At 38.1% G+C, this 19,809-nt stretch overlaps 1 protein-coding gene across 1 annotated transcript in view; it reads right to left on the reverse strand.

Moving 5' to 3' along the window:
* Positions 1–19,809, reverse strand: part of LOC126185046 (isoleucine--tRNA ligase, cytoplasmic) — a 175,671-nt gene that overhangs the window by 131,571 nt on the left and 24,291 nt on the right. The window contains exons 5-9 of the mRNA XM_049927800.1: positions 19,553–19,741; positions 12,979–13,107; positions 11,619–11,767; positions 4,676–4,894; positions 1,683–1,873 (exon numbers count right to left, since the gene is read on the reverse strand). Of these exons, the coding sequence (XP_049783757.1) occupies positions 1,683–1,873; positions 4,676–4,894; positions 11,619–11,767; positions 12,979–13,107; positions 19,553–19,741 (877 nt within the window). The remainder of the gene's footprint in view (positions 1–1,682; positions 1,874–4,675; positions 4,895–11,618; positions 11,768–12,978; positions 13,108–19,552; positions 19,742–19,809) is intronic.

The raw sequence follows: 19,809 nt of genomic DNA on the forward strand, positions 1-19,809 counted from the left end.
GGGACAAGAGTGCTCATACGATTGTAGGCAGGGTGGGCTATGCCTGGGGGTATGAAGTATTTTTAATATTTAGAAATAAAAAATGGTACTTGCAAGTAACCATAAGAAGGTTCTGGTTCTGACCCTGTTAAAAATCTATGTAATACTGACTTTTAAATCATTTTCTTGAAAGAAAAAACATGTGACTACACTATTTCTTTTTCCTCCCCCTGAGAGCATGGAGGAGGAGCGAGTGGGGAGGGGCGACCCCTGCTCTGCGCCCCCCCCCCCCCACCATGGTATGGATACCATAGCACTGGAATAATAAAGTTAGAGAAGGTTACACAACAATTCTAGTCTTTCTTAAGAAAGGGCATATTAATGGGACACCATTATAAGCAGCTGTAGTTAGGAACATGCCAGGTACAGTACATTAAACACCTCAAGTACCTCAATTTAAAGAAAATATTTGCTAGATACACATTGATAAAAATGAGAGAGACTGTAATACATATAAATGTGTATCAAGATTACTTATCCCATAGAAAAATGTTTACAAGGGCATTTAGATACAACAAAATTATAGATATTACTTGCGTAAAGTCATGTTTAAGAGAAAGAAAGTAATCAAGTGAAACTGCGTGCTTATGGAATATCATCTCAGTTATGTGACTGGATTCAAGATTTCCTGTCAGAGAGGTCACAGTTCATAGTAATTGACAGAAAGTCATCAAATAGAACAGAAGTGATTTCTGGCATTTCCCAAGGTAGTGTTATACACCCTCTGCTGTTCCTTATCTATATAAATGATTTAGAAGACGTTCTGAGCAGCCGTCTTAGGTTGTTTGCTGTTGATGCTGTCGTTTGTTATCTAGTGAACTCATCAGAAGATGAAAACAAATTGCAAAATAATTTAAAAAAAAGAGATCTGAGTGGAGTGAAAATTAGCAACTGACACTAAATAATTAAAAGTGTGAGGTAATCCACATGAGTGCTAAAAGGAATCCATTAAACTTCAGTTACACAATAAGTCAATCTAATCTAAGGGCTGTAAATTTAACTAAATACCTACGAATTACAATTACGAACCATTTAAATTGGAAATAACACAAAGAAAATTTTTTGGGGAATGCAAACCAAAGATTGCATTTTATTGGCAGAACGCTTAGAAAATGTAACAGATCTACTAAACAGACTGCCTACACTATGCTTGTCCATCATCTTTTGGAGTACGGCTGGGCAGTCTGAGATCCTTATCAAATAGAATTAATGGAGTACATTGAGAAAGTTCAAAGAGGAGCAGCACATTTTGTATTATCATGAAACAAGAGAGAGAGTGTGTCATGGAAATGGTACAGGATTTGGTATGGACACCATTAAAACAAAGACTTTTTGTTGCCGTAGAATCTTCTCACAAAATTTCAATCACCAGCTTTCTCTTCCAAACGCGAAAATATTTTGTTGATGCCTACCTACATAGGGAGGAATGATCAACATAATAAGATATGGGGAACCATAGCTCGCATAGAAAGATATAGGTGTTTGTTTTTTCCACGTGCTGTTTGAGAGTGGAATAATAGAGAAATTGTGAAGGTGGTTCAATGAACCCTCTGCTAGGCACTTAAGTGTGATTTGCAGAGTATTCACGTAGATGTAGAAGGTATTCCATATCTGTCTGAAGAGATTTTCACCTTCAAACTTACCAGTAGGTATCTCGCACACATTTCAAGAGGTTTTCAGTCATTTCCTGCACACGGATAAACCAAGATGGCACACACTTGTAGATAAGAGGTGTATCTGAGCGCCAACAGAATGGGTACTGATGCACAGTTGTTGAGTTGTCAACGAGACGGCCAGCCTCTTTCACCCATTTTATAATATTTTTATCTGCATCCTACAAGCAGAGCAAGAGAAATGAAGGTCCTTAGGCCTTTTATATTTACTGAGTATTAAATAACAAGAACTGAACATTTCTTACAAATACTATACAGCAAGTACGAAAAATGTCATGACAACTTAAGAAAATTTACTGCTTCCTAGAACTGCATCTCAATGACCTACAACACATCATTCCATTCACTTTCCCCTTTCTTCCTCCATTGAGTTTATGAGTTCAATGTTTCCGTCTTATCAGTTTTCAACCTGTACTTTACTACTTGCAATTACATAATCTAAAACAGATTTGGATAACATTTAAAAAATCCAGTCCTCTTCAAGTTCCATACAGGTTGAATTTGCATGGTATTTCTCTTTACTATAAAAATTGAACATTCTAACCATTATTTTAATGCTTCCAACATATACTGCTACACATTCTTTTACATGTTTATGTCTTAAGTTTACTAATAATTTGCGTAAACAAAAAAAGAATTCGTACAGTAAAACAAAACAAAAAATTCTTATCATTATGGAACAATACTGAGTAAAGCACATTTATGGGAGATGATAAACCTTAAGTATCTGGAAACTTATGTTTCCAGCTTTAATTATCCTTCTCTTTGTATAGTTCCAAAAAAATAACACACAAATTTACCTATTTACTTAGCCAACAAAATATAAGCTAACCTAATTTCAATGGAACTACTTTCTAATTGGACTGAAGACCTCCATGCAAACACAAATCACTATCTTAATCTCAATGGGAAAAATTGCCAAAAGTGACAATAGTTTTGGATATACCAAATGAAGTATTACAGCACTATCACAGTTTCATTGTTCAATGTATAAGCAAAAACGCCAAATGGAACTCCATTAGGTCATTCATAGAGGCTGCTGCTGCTGCATGTAAGTAAATCACAATGTCAGAGCCAAAGTAAGGAAGAACTATGGCCAATAGCTGCTTGCTGCAGGGAATGGTAGCTAACATTTAATGGTAAGAGATTAACATATTGGGCATAAATGCATGGAAAGACTCAACGCTGAATAAAATCATCTAAGACTTTCAGCCTCGTCAAGTTATGATACCTCCGAGCACCCCTCAGCTATTGTTGTCAAGTTGTAACTTACTGCCAGTTGGTTGCTGTCCTCATCCGAGTGATCGAGTTTCCTATACATACTGGCACTGAGACACCCATTGTGTCTGCAGCAAATGGGGGTGTCAAGGAGAGGCAAGGCACACACTTTTTCTACCTTCACCACAAACTTTATGCAGTTATGGGTACTACTGAGATATTCCAATAACTCTCCCAGTTCCCCCATGTGCTACATACTACACAATGAATGCATTGTCAACGTAGCAATAAAATTAAGTTGGGTTTGTGGTAGTTGTGACCAAGGTGCTCTCCTTGAAGTTCTCTATGAACAAGCAATATTTTGCGCAGGCAATCTTGATAGCTTTCTTGAGAAAGATCTTTGTTTGCTGACAACAGCTGCACTTTTTCTTTCTTAAACAATCAATTTCAGTCAATTTAGGACTATCTTCAGGATACATATGAAGCAATTAGGTGAGTATCATACTTGAACTTCTTTTTAAAACAGTTGTGTATTTACAATACCACTGAATGGGATTATAGAGAAGTAACCCATGAGGGCAATGTCTCAGATTATTTGATATTCAGATGCAAGCGTTTCACTTCAGTTAGCATAGATGAGGCAAGCAGTGACAATAAGACTGTTATTGCATCTGTGACTAGCGACGAAATAAATTTAAATAAAGGTAGAAAATATTTCTGCCCGGCAAATGTGAAAGGAAACAGATTGCAGATTATCTGTGCAGTCAACATCAAACATTCATCTCTGGGGATGAAAAATCTAAGAACAATGTACAATATGCCATACACATGTAAGTGCCAGGCAATATTGTGAGGGATTGGAAACACCTGCTGTGACTCTATAGCCATGTTGGAAAGTTAGTATGAAAGAACAGGTGCTCCATCATAGACTTAAATCTATATCTACATTCCGCATACAAGCCACCTTGCTATGTGTAGCAGAGAATACATTGGTTATCACTAATATTTGTCTGTCCCTCCCCAGCCCACTTTCCTTCAAAACTATGTTACAGAGCGCAGTAAGAGTAACTGCCGATATGCCTCCTACAAGCTCAAATGTCTCATTTTTATTGTCATGCTAGTTTCATAAGATATATATGGGAAGTAGTAATAAATTGATTTGACTCTTTTCAAAATGCATATTTTTGGAACACCTGCCATGAATAGGATGAATATCACTGTGATGCTCACACACTTACTAAACAAATCCAAGACAAAACATGCTCCTCTGCTTTGGATCTTCTCTATTTCCTCTATTAATTAGACATTGTAAGGGTTCCAGAAGGAAAAGCAATATCCACAAATCAGTTAAGTAAGAGTTCTGAAAGCAGACTGTTTCATGGGTGAATTGCACTTCGTTGGTATTCTTCCAATAACTTTCAATCTGACATTTGATTTATATAAATTAATTTTACATGGTCATTCCACTTACGTCACTCTGGATGCACACTCTAGTTATTTTACAGTTGTCACTGTTTCCACGGACTGATCATCGATCACCTAATTGAACAATGATGACTATTTTCACTCTGTCACATACAACACACTACATTTGTTTACACTGAGGGTCAACCTCAGATACATGAAACAAGTATTGTGAAAATAAATGTATGTCTAATAATTTGCAAGTAAACATACAGGAAGTTTTTGTGATTCATACATTTTATTCTGCACATTTAAAGTTATTAACACACCAGTAACATTACCTTCACATACTGGCCTTTAAAATCTACAACAGGATCAACAAAGCAGCCACTTTCATCAACTGGGCACATTAAATTTTCATCACGGGTGAGAACACCAGCGGCTAAACTAATACGGTAATCATCTTCCCCGAAAAATGGAGCCTGATGAACAACACCTGTACCAGATTCTTCTGTCACATAGTCATCTGTCTGGACACGGAAAGCTCCTCTCGATTCATACTAGAACAAAAATTGTAATCAAATTTTGTCTTTCTGCACACAATACCAACATTATGAAAATGTGTGTTTTTTCTCACTTAATAAAAATAGGACTATGGTTGCAATTATCAATCTTACTGTATCATTTGTTGGAAGATATTTTATTTATCATATTATACTTCCAAATTTCATTTATGACTTATTTCCCAACTTAAAAAGTTATAATTGTAATTACAGACGAGCAAACTGATCATCCTTAATGGTACATCCACACTAATCCTAGGAAATATATTTCCTTGGATAGTCACAGAAACTTTCAGGGCAAGTGAACTGACTAAGAGGTATTAATTCAACAGCACAACCTACTTAACAAACACTGTTCATTGCACCTTTCCTATGATACCCCAACACATCAACTGAACAGTGTACCACAATAAATTCATTAGTTAGTTAGTTTCATGACCCATGGATCATTTTGCACGATAAATCATAATGATGTGGAATGAGTCATTTTACATCATAAATTAATTTGTAAATGTGGCTACATGCTGAACATTTATACATTTATTTTATTTATTTATTTATTTTAAATATACAGATGTGAGCTAGTAATTCCTACCCATCACTTTTTATGCATTACAAGAATAGAAATTCTTGTACAGAACAGAAGGAGTTGTCAAGGAGAAACTTTTTCCATTTGTTTTGCTATCTGTCAACATTTTAAGTTCCTTGGGACTAATGAATGTCACATTTTCCTTCTGGTATTGCAATTAATACATCATTGTTCCTTTCGAACAGTAGTGAATTACTTACAACAAATTTCATGAGGGAATAAATATACGCCTATCGTGAAGCAGTAGTCAGAATGACTATCTTCTTAAACAGCTGTCTACAAGATGAAATGAAATGTCGTGTGGCTAGGACCTCCCATCGGGTAGACCGTTCGCCTGGTGCAAGTCTAGAGTTGACATTACTTCAGCGACTTGCGTGTTGATGGGGATGGGATGATGATGATGATGGTGATGATGGTGATGATGATGACACAACACCCAGTCCCTGAGTGGAGAAAATGTCCTACCAAGCCGGGAATTGAACTCTGGCCCCTTGGCATGATATTCCGTCACGCTGACCACTCAGCTACCAGGGCGGGGCATCTGCAAGATGATCGTCAGTGATCACTACATATTATTCTTACAGCATGTTTCTGAGCAATGAAGATTTTCTTCCTTAAAATGAGTTACCCCACAACATTGCTCCATATGACATTATTGAATGAAAATATGTAAAATAAGTCATCTTACTGATTCATCTTGCTGCAAGATTTGCAATTATTCTAAGTGAAAATGTGGCTGAACTAAGTTGTTTTACATATTCCAAAATGTGCTTTTTCCAGTTTAGATTCTCATCAGTATGGACACCTAAGAATTTTGAAGTTTCCACCCTATTTATTATTTTCTCGCCATGTATTACACTTACTGGTGTAGCACTCGTAGATGTGCAGAACTGAATATGTTGTTGTTGTTGTTGTTGTTGTTGTTGTTGTTGTCTTCAGTCCTGAGACTGGTTTGGTGCAGCTCTCCATGCTACTCTATCCTGTGCAAGCTTCTTCATCTCCCAGTACCTACTGCAACCTACATCCTTCTGAATTTGCTTAGTGTATTCATCTCTTGGTCTCCCCCTACGATTTTTACCCTCCACACTGCCCTCCAATACTAAATTGGTGATCCCTTGATGCCTCAGAACATGTCCTACCAACCGATCCCTTCTTCTGGTCAAGTTGTGCCACAAACTTCTCTTCTCCCCAATCCTATTCAATACTTCCTCATTAGTTATGTGATCTACCCATCTAATCTTCAGCATTCTTCTGTAGCACCACATTTCGAAAGCTTCTATTCTCTTCTTGTCCAAACTATTTACCGTCCATGTTTCACTTCCATACATGGCTACACTCCATACAAATACTTTCAGAAATGACTTCCTGACACTTAAATCTATACTCGATGTTAACAAATTTCTATTCTTCAGAAACGCTTTCCTTGCCATTGCCAGTCTACATTTTATATCCTCTCTACTTCGACCATCATCAGTTATTTTGCTCCCCAAATAGCGAAACTCCTTTACTACTTTAAGTGTTTCATTTCCTAATCTAATACCCTCAACATCACCCGACTTAATTCGACTACATTCCATTATCCTCGTTTTGCTTTTGTTGATGTTCATCTTATATCCTCCCTTCAAGACACCATCCATTCCGTTCAACTGCTCTTCCAAGTCCTTTGCTGTCTCTGACAGAATTACAATGTCATCGGCGAACCTCAAAGTTTTTATTTCTTCTCCATGGATTTTAATACCTACTCCGAATTTTTCTTTTGTTTCCTTTACTGCCTGCTCAATATACAGATTGAATAACATCAGGGAGAGGCTACAACCCTGTCTTACTCCCTTCCCAACCACTGCTTCCCTTTCATGTCCCTCGACTCTCATAACTGCCATCTGGTTTCTGTACAAATTGTAAATAGCCTTTCGCTCCCTGTATTTTACCCCTGCCACCTTTAGAATTTGAAAGAGAGTATTCCAGTCAACATTGTCAAAAGCTTTCTCTAAGTCTACAAATGCTAGAAATGTAGGTTTGCCTTTCCTTAATCTTTCTTCTAAGATAAGTCGTAAGGTCAGTATTGCCTCACGTGTTCCAGTATTTCTACGGAATCCAAACTGATTTTCCCCGAGGTTGGCTTCTACTAGTTATTCCATTTGTCTGTAAAGAATTCGTGTTAGTATTTTGCAGCTGTGGCTTATTAAGCTGATTGTTCGGTAATTTTCACATCTGTCAACACCTGCTTTCTTTGGGATTGGAATTATTATATTCTTCTTGAAGTCTGAGGGCATTTCACCTGTTTCATAAATCTTGCTCACCAGATGGTAGATTTTTGTCAGGACTGGCTCTCCCAAGGCCGTCAGTAGTTCTAATGGAATGTTGTCTACCCCGGGGGCCTTGTTTCGATTCAGGTCTTTCAGTGCTCTGTCAAACTCTTCACGCAGTATCGTGTCTCCCATTTCATCGTCATCTACATCCTCTTCCATTTCCATAATATTGTCCTCAAGTGCATCGCCCTTGTATAGACCCTCTATATACTCCATCCACCTTTCTGCTTTCCCTTCTTTGCTTAGAACTGGGTTTCCATCTGAGCTCTTGATATTCATACAAGTGGCTCTCTTTTCTCCAAAGGTCTCTTTAATTTTCCTGTAGGCAGTATCTATCTTACCCCTAGTGAGATAAGCCTCTACATCCTTACATTTGTCCTCCAGCCATCCCTGCTTAGCCATTTTGCACTTCCTGTCGATCTCATTTTTGAGACGTTTGTATTCCTTTTTGCCTGCTTCATTTACTGCATTTTTATATTTTCTCCTTTCATCAATTAAATTCAATATTTCTTCTGTTACCCAAGGATTTCTACTAGCCCTCGTCTTTTTACCTACTTGATCCTCTGCTGCCTTCACTACCTCATCCCTCAAAGCTACCCATTCTTCTTCTACTGTATTTCTTTCCCCCATTCCTGTCAAATGTTCCCTTATGCTCTACCTGAAACTGTACAACCTCTGGCACTTTCAGTTTATCCAGGTCCCATTTCCTTAAATTCTCACCTTTTTGCAGTTTATTCAGTTTTAATCTACAGGTCATAACCAATAGATTGTGGTCAGAGTCCACATCTGCCTCTGGAAATGTCTTACAATTTAAAACCTGGTTCCTAAATCTCTGTCTTACCATTACATAATCTATCTGATACCTTTTAGTATCTCCAGGGTTCTTCCATGTATACAACCTTCTATCATGATTCATAAACCAAGTGTTAGCTATGATTAAGTTGTGCTCTGTGCAAAATTCTACCAGGCGGCTCCCTCTTTCATTTCTTAGCCCCAATCCATATTCACCTACTACGTTTCCTTCTCTCCCTTTTCCTACACTCGAATTCCAGTCACCCATGACTATTAAATTTTCATCTCCCTTCACTACCTGAATAATTTCTTTTATTTCATCGTACATTTCTTCAATTTCTTCGTCATCTGCAGAGCTAGTTGGCATATAAACTTGTACTACTGTAGTAGGCTTGGGCTTCGTGTCTATCTTGGCCACAATAATGCGTTCACTATGCTGTTTGTAGTAGCTTACCCGCACTCCTATTTTTTTATTCATTATTAAACCTACTCCTGCATTACCCCTATTTGATTTTGTATTTATAACCCTGTATTCACCTGATCAAAAGTCTTGTTCCTCCTGCCACCGAACTTCACTAATTCCCACTATATCTAACTTCAACCTATCCATTTCCCTTTTTAAATTTTCTAACCTACCTGCCCGATTAAGGGATCTGACATTCCACGCTCCGATCCGTAGAACGCCAGTTTTCTTTCTCCTGATAACGACATCCTCTTGAGTAGTCCCCGCCCGGAGATCCGAATGGGGGACTATTTTACCTCCGGAATATTTTACCCAAGAGGACGTCATCATCATTTAATCATACAGTAAAGCTGCATGCCCTCGGGAAAAATTACGGCCGTAGTTTCCCCTTGCTTTCAGCCATTCGCAGTACCAGCACAGCAAGGCCGTTTTGGTTATTGTTACAAGGCCAGATCAGTCAATCATCCAGACTGTTGCCCTTGCAACTACTGAAAAGGCTGCTGCCCCTCTTCAGGAACCACACGTTTGTCTGGCCTCTCAACAGATACCCGTCCGTTGTGGTTGTACCTACGGTACGGCTATCTGTATCGCTGAGGCACGCAAGCCTCCCCACCAACGGCAAGGTCCATGGTTCATTGGGGGGGGGGGGGTGGGGGGCTGAATATGTTAGGTCATCTTAAAACTGAGGGTGATACCATTCACAGAAAACCAGTCAATAATACTTTTAAGAACACTGTTTACCACTTCTTCTGTTTCTGTATGTATGCTTGAATTGATTACAGTACTAGGATCATCTGCCAAAAGAACCAATTCTGCTTGTTGTATATTAATCGGAAGATTGTTTACATACATGAGAAGCAATCATGGTCCTGTGATTGAGCCATGGAGAAGCCCATATGTAATTCTCCCCAGTAAGCTGCCAGAGTGTAATCTTTTATATGTAACTTATCTTCAGTTCAGAATGTTTTCTTCACAACAGCCTCACATATATTTTTTATATTTCCACATATTATACACACAGCATAGCTATGAGTGGGCTTACTACCTTTCTTTAAAAAAAGAAAGTACCAAACTTAAAAATAATGCTGTCAGTGAATCACCCACAGTTTAAAAGAAAGTGCTCCTTACAGGTGACATCACAAATAAATAAACCACACAATATATTTTCCAACACAAAAGAGTTTACAGTTGAAAATGTATGGTTGGAGCACAGCACTGGATGAAAGTGAATCACAGAATATGAGGAAAAGAGAAGAGAAGAGAATTGAAATGTTTGATATGCTGAAAATTAAGTGGACTACTTATATGAAATAAGGAGGATCTCTGATGCATTGGCAAGGAATAAACTGTGTGGAAAACACTGACTAGAAGAAAGGATATGATGATAGGACATGTGTTAAGACATTATGAAATAACTTCCATGGACCAGTGAGCTCCGTATAGTGCAAAACAGTAGGAAAAGACAGAGACTGAAGTAGATCCAACAACCAATTGAAGATACTGGTTGCAAGTTCTTCTATGAGACGAAGAGATTGGCAGAGGAGAGGAATTTGTGGCAGGCCATTCCAAACAATAACATTTCCTGGTGCCTATAATCCTGTAATGGGTTCTTTCAAGGCAGTTTAATTAGATCCCTTCCTCATAACCAATACACCCTCAAACTTGACAAAGAATAATTCATTAGCTCAACAGAATCAATTTCTGATGCAGTGACAGGAAATTCATCAATTTTTCTCTCTCTCAACTTCGCAGTCCACATGTGGTACAAACTTCAAGACATCCACATTCTATTCTCTATACACTTTTGGGCAATGCTTACTATCCTTCAGCATACATTACTACTAACACTGAAATATTACTGGTTGACACATGGTATTCATTTTTCTCCAAATTTTCAGTCGGCCCCAATGTAAAACGTGTTTAACATCCAAAACTTCACACCTCTTTGCACCAGTACCACATTCACAGGTCATAATTTATGGTAAATAGTCAGGGTTTTAACAAAGCATTCTGAACAGCACAGCATATTTTAAAAAGATTCCTTGTACTTTCATAAATCTATCAATCTACATCATCTGAAGTACCCTCTTAATTATCTGCACCAAATACTCACTGCTGATTTATACTGAATCATTGAGCACGTGAACATGTAAATGTGACTCTGAACATGCACATTACAAAGGAGAAAATATATTCCTGTAACTATTTCTTAGCTTTATTTTCATATGCCATTTTCTTGTGTATGCTTTCCATTTCATGCAACTGGAAAGTAACATATTTTTCCAAGCAAGTGGCCTCTTACAAATTAGGCAAAACAGTCCACATTTGTTCCAGCTTCAGTACAATACAAGAAGACCATAACAAACATTTGTCAACTGGAATGAGTTAAATGCAAAGTCACAGAGATACAGCAAAAATAATTCATTTTGTAAAAAAATGGATTGCTAGACAACTATACCATTGTTGACATAGAGGACAACCCAAAATTAAAGGATAATGCCAAAGCAGCTGAATAAACACTCAAGTTACAGAGATAATTTTAAAATGTTCTATAAAGAAAATACTTACATTAAGAAAGTACTTAAAAAGTGGCTTGTATTGTCTCCCCTTTAAAACACATCCTTCAAATTCTTCTAATATTGTATACTGATCTTTCTTCTTGTATAAAGATTCAAGTCTAGCTTTCATGAGGATAAAGACAGACTCTCTCTTCTTGTCTAAAACAAAAAAATAAATACCATCAAACAGTACTGATATCTACAATGTTGAAAATTAAAATAATAAAGAAAAGTTACACAAACTGAATTTTGCTGTATTGCTGGAAAAATTTTAAAATTAGGATTTTTGCATGCTGCTGATGACATGGGTACACTGTGTAACTAATGAAGTGGCACTGAATTAAATTGGGGATATATGGGACACCGTCACCAAAAGATGGGACTGGTTGGTAAGAAACACCGTCAGGCATGAAGGAATTGTCAATTAGGTAATGGAGAGAAGTGTACAAGGTAAAAGTTGTAGTGGAAAACTAGGGGTGAACACAGTTGAGGAATAAAGTAAGCAGGTTCAAATGGATATAGGTTGCAGGAGTTATCTGAGGATGAAAACATTTGCACATTATAGACTAGAGTGGTGAGCTGCATAAAACCAGTCTTCAGACTGAAAACAACAAGATTTTTGCATACATCATAAGAATTTAATTGATACTTTACAGATACGAAAAAAATCACCAGTGTGAGATGTGTAGCTTTCACCACACCCAAACAAATCAGTTAACTGGCTTCCAATTATTTTTATATCAATTCTTTTACCACAGAACAGACATGTTTATATCAATAATAGAGTATATATATTTTGTTAAAAAAACTACAATTTTCCATCTATTCTCTGCTCTGAGCAAATGAACACTACAATGAAACAGCTACCAATTAGAAGACTATGCTACAAACACATTTTATTTTCCTTTTGAAATAGAGAAACTGTAAGGGGTCTGCTGAATGAGATATTGCTGCTGATAAACTCACGTTAGTCCTGATCCAAACTTCATTTATGCAATCACCTGTTTCTGTCCTCCAGTTCCACTAATTTCCAGGACAGACATTTGTCATTGTATCTCAATCACAAAGATTCTTGCAGAATACTCAACGATAAAGCTTAAAAATCAAAAACTTTACATAGAAGTGGTGTTGAAATAACATCACATTTTTATTTTTGGAAAATTATATAAATGTGTGGACTGAAATATAGCCCAATTCTCTGTCCACTCTGTGGAACAAGGATTTCACAACGCTACTATGCAATGTGGCAGTATTTCCTACTCACTATCAGAACAACTACAGTAATGACAATACAAATATATACATGCTTATCCAATATTTAGCTTAGCTTTCACTTCACATAAACTTATCTAATTATGAAAACAACATACCTTTCACTTTCACATAAACTTTTTTTGCATTTACACACAGTAGCATATTGCTAGGGAGAGTCCATGGGGTAGTAGTCCAAGCAATCAAGGAAACATCAGGTTCATCAACCAATGGAAAACTAACAATAACTGCAACATAAACACATGCAACGGACTTAGTAAGCATCTAGCAATTATGTTTCAAAATACTCCAGGTAGCCTAGGAAAGAAACTTAATACATGTCATCACTGTTATTTGTTATGAATTAACTTGCTTAAATAATATTTATTTTCCATTTGACGAATACTGTAACTTCTGTTAGCTATGTGAAGAGCTTTATCTATAACAAGTAGCTATAAAAAAATATCACAGGCGTAGCTATGAAGTTAAACATAAACTCTTTGGAGCAGGGTATGTAAGCTAAAGTCACTTACTTCAGTAAGTCTTTTAATCCAGTTTATGATCATCGTAATAACAGAAACTCATTCAACACTTCCTGGATCACCATTTTTATTCATGATTATAATCCAACTTGCGAGAAACTAACTTCAATACTATAAACTTCAAAAAGATGTATTTATAACATATTCCATTCATTAGACAAAAAGGCACAACTACATCAAATACCTATCAAAAGTCGAAGTACATAACAACAATCTAGTCACTGGTATCTATTACCTCGTGGATTTCATGAACAGACAGAACAAGCTGGTTTTCACAACATTTGTGAAATCCCTGTTGATTCCTACAGATAGATTTTCGGTTTCCAGAAATGTCATAATACATAAGCTTAAAATGTGTTCCAGAATTCTACAACATAATATAGTACTGCTAGAAGACAGAAGAAAGATTAGAGCTTAACTGTCCCATTGATGAAGAAGTCATCAGAGATGGAGCACAAAGTCAGGGTTGGGAAAGTTGATAAGGGAATGTGGACATACTCTATTCAAAAAACCATCCCAGCAAGTGCCTTAAGCAATTCTTGGAAATTGAGGAAATACTAAGTCAAGGTATCCTGACAAGGATTTTAACCATCATCCTCCCAAATGCGAGTCCAGTGTCTTACCACTGTGCTACATCACTTGGTTGCTGTTAGAAAAGGAGCAAGTCATTTCACATACACTAGACAGAATTGTATATGTATCTCATCAAGTCCTAGTCTTTACCCACTGTTGAGCAAATTTAGTTTATTTTGCATCCCAGTAACATATCTTGCATTTGTCATTTTGGTGTTGATGTAATGATTGAAAGGAGAAATTATTGTAAAGCATTCCGTAACGAAACAATTTCAGAAAAACAGAACTCAGCATTATGCTGATCCCTCCGTTGTCCTCCATTTTGGTTCCAGTATGGTCACTGTGTGACTGTATCCATACCTGCCCCATTCATCCATTTACTCACTTAAAGCACAAACAAAACTTCTTAGGATTTTTGCCAGATCCATGAACAGAAATTTACTTACAAAGTCATTGAACTCTTCAGGCATGTCACTCTTTGTACAACTTTTGCCTTTTTTCATTTTTGTCAACAAGGTATTAAATCTAGGCTTAAGTTTGCTTAGCTTTCAGGGGAACTTTCTATCATGACTGTTTTATCATGGCGGATCTTTCCCATTCCTCACAACTTTGCTCAACACACATCAGTCTGCTGTATTGTATAACATTATTTGTCATCTTATACTGAATATTTTCAGTCTACAGATAAACGTAAGGTGACTACCTCCTTCTAAAATACACTATCTGATCAAAAGTATCCAGATACCTGGCTGAAAATGACTTACAAGTTTGTGGTGCCCTCCATCGGTAATGCTGGAATTCAATATGGTGTTGGCCAACCCTTAGTCTTGATGACAGCTTCCACTCTTACAGGCATACATTCAGTCTGGTGCTGGAAGGTTTCTTGGGGAATGGCAGCCCATTCTTCACGGAGTGCTACACTGAGGAGAGGTATCGATGTTGGTCGGTGAGGCCTGGCACGAAGTCGGCGTTCCAAAACATCCCAAAGGTTTTCAATGGGATTTAGGTCATGACTCTGTGCAGGCCAGTCCATTACAGGGATGTTATTGTTGTGTAACCTCTTCGCCACAGGCCGTGCATTATGAGCAGGTGCTCAATCATGTTGAAAGATGCATTCGCCATCAACGTAGGCCTGTGCTGCGATACTGCCATGCAAAATAACAAGGGGTGCAAAGCCTCCTCCATGAAAAACACGACCACACCATAATACCACCATCTCCGAATTTCACTGTTGGTGCTACACACGCTGGCAGATGACGTTCACTGGGCATTTGCCATACCCACACCCTGCCGTGGGACCGCCACATTGTGTACTGTGATTCGTCACACCACTCAATAGTTTTCCACTGTTAAATTGTCCAATGTTTACGCTCCTTATGCCAGGCAAGGCGTCGTTTGGCATTTACCGGCGTGATATGTGGCTTATGAGCAGCCGCTCAACAATGAAATCCAAGTTTTCTCACCTACCGCCTAATTGTCATAATACTTGCAGTGGATCCTGATGCAGTTTGGAATTCCTGTGTGATGGTCTGGATAGATGTGTGCCTATTACACATTACGGTCCTCTTCAACTGTCAGCGGCCTCCAACAGGCAACAGGCAAGGTTGACCTGTACACTTTGTGCTGTATGTGTCCCTTTACGTTTCCAGCTCACTATCACATTGGAAACAGTGGACCTAGGGATGTTTAGGAGTGTGGAAATCCCTATTACTGATGTATGACACAAGTGATACCCAATCACCTGACTACATTCGAAGTCCGTGAGTTCCGCAGAGCACCCCATTCTGCTCTCTTACGATGTCTAATGACAACTGAGGTCGCTGATATGGAGTACCTGGCAGTAGGTGGCAGCAAAAAGCACCTAATATGAAAAACATATGTTTCGGGGGGGGGGGGGGTCTGGATACTTTTGATCACAGTGCAGTTGTTCTTGAGCCCAGAGGAATTCTTGCTGCTGGTAAAGTGGTTCTTGCTGCTCTTGTAGCTGGTGATTTTGCAGCTGATACTGATGTTGACACTGTTGTAACTGTGCCCTCAGCAGTTTCAAATTTGAGTCTGACAGTGGGCCATTCTCACAATGGGGTCACCACTTGTGGGATAAAAATATGCTTAGGTGCATATTGGCATTCTTACCACAGGTAGACTCCCACTCCCTAATGTGGAAGTGTAGGGCACTGAGCCACCACAAATGTATGATACTGACCACTCCGGTAATCTGCAGTCTATTTCTTGTCGCTGTTACTATGCAAAGATATCTTCCCCTTCCTTAACATTTCTATTGATGCCCGCAATCAATGATGCTACAATGGCCTTATGATTGCAGATTCTTTTTTCTATGTTAACTGAATCAGTAAGTTCGGTCTTATTTGTAACCAGGAGATATAATATGTAACCTTTATGAGTCAGTTCTATGACTACTGAAGGTCATTTTCAGGTATGGCATTCATCCACTCATTTTATGGCTGGAAGTCGAAATTTCTCCCAACACAATATCAGCATCAGAAAATTTAAGCACAACATTCTCCAATTTTTCCCTGTAATATTCTACCATTACTGTTTCTGAGGTAGGGTTCTACAAAAGCACCCGATTACCATATTTTATGCCAGAAATTAATTTCAGATTCGGAGCCTGTATTTAACCTAAAAAAAATGTATTATTTACAGCTATAAACAAACATCCATGGCCAGTGAATGGCTGTTTTTACTATATACAAGCACGAGTCAAATTAAAACTTTTTTTCATGTGACTTCCTGAACAAAACTGGAACACAAGTGTGTATTTATCAACATAGTCCCCTGACATTCAACATACTTCCTCCAGTGCATAGGAAGTCCAAGAATTCCTCTAGAAAACATTCTTGTGGTAATGGGCACAGCCACTGGTGCATTACATGTTGCTCCTCTTCATCGGAACAGAATTTCTTTCCTCAAGTGAAGGTTAGTTATGGTTGCTATTGCAGTACAAGGCCAAGCATTGTCATGTTGCAAAATGACACCTGAAGTCAGATTGTCATGTCAATTTGGTCTGATTGCATACCAAAGATGCTTTTTCAACAAATCAGAATATGACATAATAGTGATGGTGTTTCCCTCGGCATGTAGTGTTCCAAGATAATGCCTTTTTTATCCCAAGAGTCAGCATAACCTTTCCTGCAGATAGCTGAACCCAGAAGTTCTTGGGTTTTGGTGATCATAAATGGCACCATTTTTTTCTTGCTCTCCTGGTTTGATTGACTGTTGAGGATCAGTTTCTTCTCCCAAAGTGAGTCTTGCAAGGAAGCTGTCATCATCTGCTTCAAAGCACCACAAATTTCTTCACAAGTGTCAATACATCACCCCTTCAGTTCTAAAATTAGATGATGTAGCACACATGTTGCAGACAGTTTGTGAAACTTATGCATGTCATGAATCATTTGATGTGGTGAGCCATGGCTAATGTTCAAATTTATGGCTGTTTCATACATTGTCACATGACAATTGTCCATCACAATGGCTTCAGCTGCTGCAATAGGCTCTGGTGTCACAATTCAGTCATACCTAGGAAGGGATTATTTACCACAGAAGTCACACTGTTTTTGAAGTTCCTACTCCACTCATACACTTGCTGCAGTAATAAATGTGAATTACATTACTGGACTTTCATTCACTAGGTTTCATACCTTCACTGTTCAGAAAATGCAAGACAGAAAGATAGAATGCTGCTCTTCATTTGTATACACTTTGCTACCACGAGCTGGGTGCTCTTTGAAGCACTGGTAACTCTAATGCAAACTTACAGACAATGGCACAGGAGATAAAATGTATATTGTATTTTTAAGGCTTTCACTGACCAGCAATTGTACGTACTAATTTGAAATTAAAATTTCATTGCTATTCGGTCCAGGTTTCATTAGACTTTCCATTCCTGTACTATAGGGCTAGTAGTGTCATTTACAAGTAGAAGTAGTTCTAGCACCATTTGCTGGACCTTTCTGGAGATAACTAATAACATGTCTTTAAGGGGACTGATTGTCTATCCTCCGTGACATCTGTACATAATTTATCATTGGGCCTGTGGACAGGTTTCTTCGCAAAAGAACATATGCATGCCAGAAGTAGTTTGGTATTCTTCTCCATGTACGGCATGCCTTACCTGTTACAAAGTATCCTATAATTCTCCAACTAATACCGGACATTGAGAAATCCGAATCCAAGTTCATCACAACTCTTTTTTTTGTTTTGAAAATATAGACTGTAAACAGATTATGCTATTTGCAGATGATGAGGTAACTATCGCTAACATAGAATAATCTACAAATAGCAGGATATACAATAACAGAAAAAATTGCAACACCAAAAAATAATTAATGTACAGTAATGAAATTTTGGAATTATATTTGTTTACGTAACATATTTAAGTGATTAACATTGCAACTGCATGTCTGGTGCAAAACATACATGAAGAGTGCTCAGTTTGACCACTTCTCAACCAATGTGAATACCTCACAGACTTTAGCATTATAAATATATAATCTGTAATACCGTAATATGGTGTACTTTAGTTGTTTATTGCACTTAATATTGTCCATTGTGTAAAGTGTAATTTCAACATTAAAAACAAGTTTGGTGCACATAATTCAGTGCAACTGGATTGTATCTTTGCTCTTAATGTTTAGTGACCTAAGAACTAGTGGCTCATTGCACACACCAGTCAGTTGTTTCCTGAAGATGGCCCAATAAGCTGAAAACTAGTTAGAAATTTAAAAATATTCTGGTACCACGCGGCGCAGAATTTGAATCCGCGCCAGACATCATGGACCCATAGGGGTCTCTGCATCGCGCCGTAAGCTGTGGCCGTGCATGCCTCCTGGCCCACTTTTTGTGTGAGGGCACCACAGTGGAACACGTGGTTCCAGCAGCCAATAGCGGCACCCCCAATAGCGTACTTAAGCGCCTGCCTCTCGCTCAGCCAGCCAGTCTAATCTCACGTACGTCTGTTGACACAGCGCCTCACGTTAGACAGCTTGCTTACTGGTTCTGTGTATGAGTGGACGTGTTTGTTAGGTTTCCATGTGACTCCGTTGTTCGATCTTGTTGTTGTTCGTTCTGTCCTTCGTTGGTCGTGTCCGTCCTCTCCCATCGTGTTGTTGTCCGCGGGCCTCTCCGCGGGTGCCGCCGTGCTTTCCGTCATTCCTATCCCGCGACTGTCCCGATCACAGTTACTATATATATTTTCTTTTTTTTTTTAACTGCGATCGGGGCGGTTGCGGGGTAGGAATGACGGAAAGCGTGGCGGGACCCACAAACACACACGAATACGAACACGCACATATATACATATTTTATACAGTTTGGGATCTCATAAAGGCATAACCCTACATCATATTGTTTCCACCATCATACTGGTCTCATTACTTTTATTGTCAGCTCTTTTTTTCTGAATAAAGAAAACAGGATCAGGGACTTACAAATGTGTATCAGTTTTATCTTTGATGGAAAGAAAGCATTAAAGGTAACAGGACCAATTCTTTATAAAGTGTAAAATTAAAGCTGATTCTACAACACGAAAATAACATTAAACTGCACTATCTGCCCTTACCTGCAGGATCTTGCACCTGTTTGTAATTTTGGCCCGATTCAAAATTAGACAATGGAGTATTGCATGCAGTTGAGAAGGGCATGACTTTAACTCCCTTGTACACTAGACCTTTGTTAAACAATTCTGTGAACACCCACCACACAGACTCCATATAAGCAGGATACATAGTTTTGTAATCATTTTCAAAATCTGGAAAAATACAAATATATTGCTTAGAATAAGTAATTAATAAAAAGGGATAAAATTACAATCAACTG

The sequence above is a fragment of the Schistocerca cancellata genome, chromosome 4 (genome assembly GCF_023864275.1).
Source record: "Schistocerca cancellata isolate TAMUIC-IGC-003103 chromosome 4, iqSchCanc2.1, whole genome shotgun sequence".
NCBI lineage: Eukaryota > Metazoa > Arthropoda > Insecta > Orthoptera > Acrididae > Schistocerca > Schistocerca cancellata.